We start from the raw sequence: 6038 nt of genomic DNA on the forward strand, positions 1-6038 counted from the left end.
CTTGAGTTTGGTCAGAAGGTCTCAGAGCTTCTGGTTGACACCTGGAGGTTCAAAGTGGATCTGAGAAGTCGTCCATCAGTTTGTCCATTTCTACGCTGCTCTTGTATCAAACACATGAACGGTTTGATTGATTGATTGATTGATTGATTGATTGATTGATTGTCAGAGTTTATGATGAACTGATCAACAGGAAACAAACCAAACAGTCATCATCATCGTCTTAGCGTTTTTTAATACAAGACTTTCTACTTTTTCAGCTTCTTAAATGTAAAAATCCGGCGTTTCTTCGTCCTAGACGGATAAAAAGAAACGTAATATTTTTACTGATGCTTCTGACGTTGAGTGAAATCCATCCTGAGGCTTCGGCTGCTGATTCAAAGACACCAAACGGTTTCTCGTAAAGTTCAAACAGTTGAAGCACGTCGACGGCAGCACGACCAGCTGGAGGCTGTCCTGTTGGTTTCAGGTAGAAATGTGAACATCGAAGTGAGAATATCTTCAGACTAAACTGTGGTGAATGTGAATCACGTTTATGTTCAGACTGAAGCAGCACATCGATGAAACCAGGCTGATGCAGCAGCGCTGGGCTCAAGCCTCAGAGTGTCCACGACCTGTTTGCTCATTTTCTGTCCGTAGCTGTTGTTGTGTTGCTGCGTATGAAAAGGTTTTTTGTAGGAAGTTTTTTTTTCATAAAAAATCTTAAATTTCAAGTTGTTTCCTGGATTAAAGGTACACCGGGGGCAGATTTACTACCCCTGGAGGATATTAGAGGACGGAAATGCCCCCAAACTGCTCCAACAACAACAGATTCATGTTTTGTTCTGTTTGTTTTGCTCAGAGCTTCAATCAGCTTCTGTCCTCATCAGAACACCAAACATTCAATCACTGCTGCTGTTTAAGCCTTTAAATGGCCGTTTGATCACATGACGCCACAGCTCTTATGAAGAAACAAACAAACATAAAATGACTTGTTTTCTATGAAATAAATGTCAGAGGGCTGAAAAAACGACCATCTGAAACTTCAGATGAACCCTCAGACTTTAATTAGTGCTGCAGAGCTCGTTAACGGCTGCACTTCTATATATTATATATATATTACATTATATTGTATTATATTATATTATCGTATATTATCATATATTATATTATGTTATATTATCATATATTATCATATATTCTACCTCCCGGTGCTTCCTGCTTCTCTCCTGACTTTTCTATGTGTACATAAATATTTAACAATAATGAACAACAATGATGAGGCTGATTTATTAAATGTTCACGTGTCTGATTTGGAATTTAAAGAAAATGATCCAATATTTAATTAAATAACAGCTCATTTACATATTTGCAGATGAAGAAAATTCCCTGGACTGCTCATGGAGACGAGCTGCGGTAGCTTCATGCTAAAATCTGCTGATAATAACTTACTAATGTTTTACTGTCGTTACTCCCTTAACTCGTCACTTGAACGCCTCTCTCTGTGCTGCGTTCACGGTCCCTCGGTTCAGGTCAGACGGTCTGAGGCGCAGAGCGTAACAAGGTGAGGCTGCACCTTTCACGGAGGCGCCGTGAACGAACCAATCATCATGCTCATGAACCGAAGGATCAGGCTGACGTCACGTCGCACAGCGCATGTGTAGCTCTGCCGCCGCCGTTAGACTGACGGTGTTGGGTTTGTGCACCGGCGTGTCCAGCTTCTACCGGCACCGGAGACGGAACGCTACCGGATGATGTCGGATTGTTCTGTTTTACGGGCCGCTGGAGTCCGTAAAGCGGCGGTTTGTAGCCTCTGAGCCGCGGTGCATTGTGGGAGAGAGCCGGAAACACGGAGCTGCAGCGACACCTGCGGAGCGGAGGGAAACTGCAGCTCCGCAGACGAGTGAACACACACACACACACACACACACACACACACACAATAAAACACACGTCTGGCACGTGTTTGTTATCTTATTTGATTTATTATTATTTGTTTTATTTTATTTTTTCTCTCTATAGTTGTTTTACTTTAGGTTTTATTCTCCTGCTCATTCCCGGGGCGACACTCGGAACCAAAGTCCTTGTGTGGTACTGGGCCATTAAAGCTGGTTCTGACTCTGAAATACACAAAATACAATAAATAACTCTGATAAAACACAGAAATGGAACTTAGTGCGATCAGAATACACAGCTGAATGATTGTTTATTGGTTTAATTGGATTAAATGGATTCAGCTTCGTTATTGCAGAATACCAGCACACAGTGTCAGCATCCAACCAGCGGTACCACAGTCTGGATCAGAACCTGCATGACAAACACACAGAGGATGTGAACTGTGGACACCAACACAGAGACAGAGGAAGGAATAAATCACAGTATGAACAAACCACATGATCATATTTATCTTTAGGCAGAGCTTCACACCAGCAGCAGAATGAAACAGACGAGTCATAAAACCACCAGCAGATTAAACCAAAATGTTTTTATTCTGCAGATTTATTTTAATCCATTTTATCTTTTTCTATCTGTTTTGATCTTTCATCTACATTTCTTTGCTTTTAGCCTTCTGTTATTGTTTATTATATGATTAAATAGACTTTATTCGATCGATCTCTTTTAAAAATTAACTTTTATCTTATTTTTATCGATTTTACATGTAATAAATATTAATATTTAGGTTCCTTGTTTTATTTTTATGTTTTTAAACCAGATTTTACGTCCTCAGCGTCACTTTGAGTCATTTGTTTAATAAAATCACTTGTTGTTTGATATTTTCAGACGTTTTTCAAACTAAATAGTCCACGAAATAAGAAGTACTTCGGGTCTTTCAGAAGTATCGCGATACTTCGTCACGGTGCCTGTTCGCCCAACCGGCAGCGAGATTCGCATCCAAACAAAGATGGCGGCTCCCTGATCGTCCATGTGGCTCCAGCGTCTGATAAACAGCTTCTCAACGTCAAAGTCTGTCGTTAAATTCAGTCGGAACAAACTGCGGGATCTTCGGTGAAGCTGCGAGAAGCTCCGAGAGGTTTTCAAGATGCAGCACGACGACGTGAGTGTCGCAAATCCACCGGAAGCCGCTGACGTGCAATGCTAAGGCTGCGTGCTAACGTTAGCTGGCCGGTGTCTGAGTTAAAAAGACGGATTGTGGTTGTTTGACACCCGATACCTCCGTGTTTTAGTGACCGAGCTGCGTGGTTCTGGTTATAAATGATGCCTCCATAGAAGTTAAAACAGGAAGGGAGATACTTGATGCTAAGCTAAGCTAACTGGAGCCTGTGTTCTGTTACAGTCCATTGAAAGTTAAAGTTTCAGGCTTTTCTACAAACACTCGGAACCATCAGAGCTCAGAGGCCTGTGGATCGGTCCAGGCCGCCATGGTCCACCTCCAGCTAGCATTTAGCTCCTTCATGTGTTCAGTTCAACTCAGTGAATGTTCTGATGGATTCTGTGTGACCTACTGGTTCATAACTGGAGGGTCTGGCTCATGAAACCTGTAGGTCCGGAGTGTTTGAGCAGGTGTGCTGAGGTGAATAAGTCCAGGTATGACGGTGAATCTGATTGGCTGAACTGTCTCCTGCAGGTGATCTGGGACGTGATCGGAAACAGACAGTTCTGCTCCTTCAAAGTCAAGTGAGTGTCCGACCCAAGCCGCTCGTCGGGTTTCACTCTGAGACTCTGTGAAGCGGTTTGGTCCAGTTTCTACGGCATCCACACGGTTCTTTCACAAAGCTGCAGTGACGTCTTCAGACGCGTTGACAGAGGATCTGGTCACTCCAAACGGTCTCACAAAGCAAAATAAATCTCCAGAATGATTCAGAATGTGTCCAGACCAGCTCAGAACCGGCCCAAAAGGACTCGAATGAGGCTAGAAGTTCTACTGAATCCAAATCTGTCTAAAGTGGTTAAAATGTGTTTAAAACGACTCAAAACTTTTCCAGAATTCCCTAAAAATGGTCCAAATGGACTCAAGTTGGCATTTTGACATATAAATATCTAAACCAGAACCTTGTCTGGTCCACCTTCACCACATCAGGTTCTACTGATGTTAGATGTTAGAACGTTTCCTCCATCCAGTCATCAGATCTGCTGGAAGCCGTTCTCACCACAGCTCATGGCTGTAAAAGGCTTTAACTCTCTGATCCGACTCGGTTCTGGCGGACAAACTGAACCAGAGACACGTTTTTAGAACCTTTGACTGAATCCTTTCTGAGCCGATGAGACGCTGTGGACTGATTCCACCGATCAGCTGTAGATCTATTAAATGGACCTGGTGTTGGTTTTTGTTCCAGGACCAAGAGTCAGAACTTCTGTCGGAACGAGTACAACATCACCGGGCTGTGCAACCGCTCGTCCTGCCCGCTGGCCAACAGCCAGTACGCCACCATCAGGGAGGAGAAAGGTAACGCCTCGTCCGACCCGTCGGCCCCGAGCCTCCAACGGGTCCGACCCGATGAGTAACGTGTGTTCTGTGCTGCAGGTCAGTGTTTCCTCTACATGAAGGTGATCGAGAGGGCGGCGTTTCCTGCCAGGATGTGGGAGAAGGTGAGCTCGCCTCTCACTTCATTCTTGGTGTTTTTTAGAACTTATGTTCTGGTCCCGTCTCAGTGGTTCTTGTTTCAGCTCCTCTAGCGCTGACGTTAGTGGCGCTGGTGAGGATCAAAGCTCCACATGATGAACTTCAGACGTTTAGGTTCCGTCACCGCCTGCACTTCAGCCCAAACTCTGACTGTTGGTTTCAGAACTTTTGTTCTCTTTACTTCTAAAAATAAATATTTTTCTGTTACTCTATGAATTTTTGATCATTTAGAAATACTGGTAGGACCTTTGTTCGTGTTAGTTTTCTGTTTTTTCAAACATTCTGGGGCGTTTAATTCATATTTTGAGACATTTTTCAGTTTTATTCCTGTTTATATGTTGAAGGTTTGTATGGAGGAAGAACTTTTTATTCCTAGAACACACTGAGAACATTTTGTGCCTCCAGAAACACCCAAATCTGTAAACAAATGAAATGAAATGAAAATGAAATGAAAAATACTTTATTCATCCCAGAAGTGAAATTCAATCCTGTAAAAGCTCACCTTTCTTTCTTTTTTTTTCTTTTTTTTTAAATCAATATAACATATATTATATACAACAATAATAATCATTCAGTCAGTTAAACAAAGCAGGAAAACAAACCGTCAACGAAATGAAACGAGTGTTTTTTGGAGCTGGACTGAAGCAAAGTTCACGTGTCTGTGGTGGAAGCTGATGTGAGTTCGTATGTTTCCAGTCAGACAGTTTATACAGACACACGTCAGACTTCCTGATACGAGCCGGTCCGCTGCTGACGTTCAACGTCTATCTGTCAGAACCGTTCACCTGATTCTGCCTGAAGCTTCACACTGCTGGTGTCAGCGTGCTGCTACCTGGTGTCTGTTTGTCTCAGGATAATAGAGACTGAACAGAAACCCAACTGGACCTGGTTTATGTCTCAAATAAAACACTGTGGAGCTCGTCCTCACTCCGTTGTTTAATCATTTAGTTTAAAATCTGATGTATTTCCTGCAGCTGATCCGTCACATGTTCAAGCAAACAGAACGCTTCACCTTTAAGAGTGTTCAGTGTCAAATCTGAACGTCTGAACCTGTTCAAAGCAGAACCTCAGACTTTCTGAAATAATCAGCAGATCAAAGTCGGCTGCTGCTCTGAAGACGTTCATGAAGCTCTGAGACGTGTGAACCTTCGTTTTAGTGGCAAAAAGCCGCCCCCCGACGTTTTAGTGTTTGATTTGGATCCTCTGATCCTGATTGGTTCGCTGTTTCTGGTTAAATCATCGTCCAGACTTGAGGTCTCCTCCGTTTTGTGGTTCCAGGTGAAGCTGAGCAGGAACTATGAGAGAGCTCTGGAGCAGATCGACGAGAACCTCATCTACTGGCCTCGCTTCCTCCGACACAAGTGCAAGCAGAGGTTCACCAAGATCACCCAGTACCTGATCCGCATGCGCAAGCTGGTGCTCAAGAGACAGTGAGTACTGCAACATGTACTGCGTTACTGCAGAATGTACTGCGTTACTG

At 43.3% G+C, this 6038-nt stretch overlaps 1 protein-coding gene across 2 annotated transcripts in view; it reads left to right on the plus strand.

The window, feature by feature from the left end:
- Positions 1 to 2879: 2879 nt before the first annotated feature.
- The window catches only part of mak16 (MAK16 homolog (S. cerevisiae)), a 5624-nt gene continuing 2465 nt past the window's right edge, over positions 2880 to 6038 (plus strand). Inside the window, exons 1-5 of one of the 2 annotated variants that reach the window (XM_008303340.1) lie at positions 2880 to 3031; positions 3563 to 3612; positions 4272 to 4381; positions 4460 to 4524; positions 5837 to 5988. In XM_008303340.1, the coding sequence (XP_008301562.1) occupies positions 3017 to 3031; positions 3563 to 3612; positions 4272 to 4381; positions 4460 to 4524; positions 5837 to 5988 (392 nt within the window). In that variant the 5' untranslated portion in view covers positions 2880 to 3016. Of the gene's footprint in view, positions 3032 to 3206; positions 3613 to 4271; positions 4382 to 4459; positions 4525 to 5836; positions 5989 to 6038 lie in introns of those variants that run through there. The other variant, XM_008303339.1, reaches the window with a different exon arrangement.

Source organism: Stegastes partitus, unplaced genomic scaffold (genome assembly GCF_000690725.1).
Source record: "Stegastes partitus isolate 25-593 unplaced genomic scaffold, Stegastes_partitus-1.0.2 Scaffold1984, whole genome shotgun sequence".
Taxonomy (NCBI): domain Eukaryota; kingdom Metazoa; phylum Chordata; class Actinopteri; family Pomacentridae; genus Stegastes; species Stegastes partitus.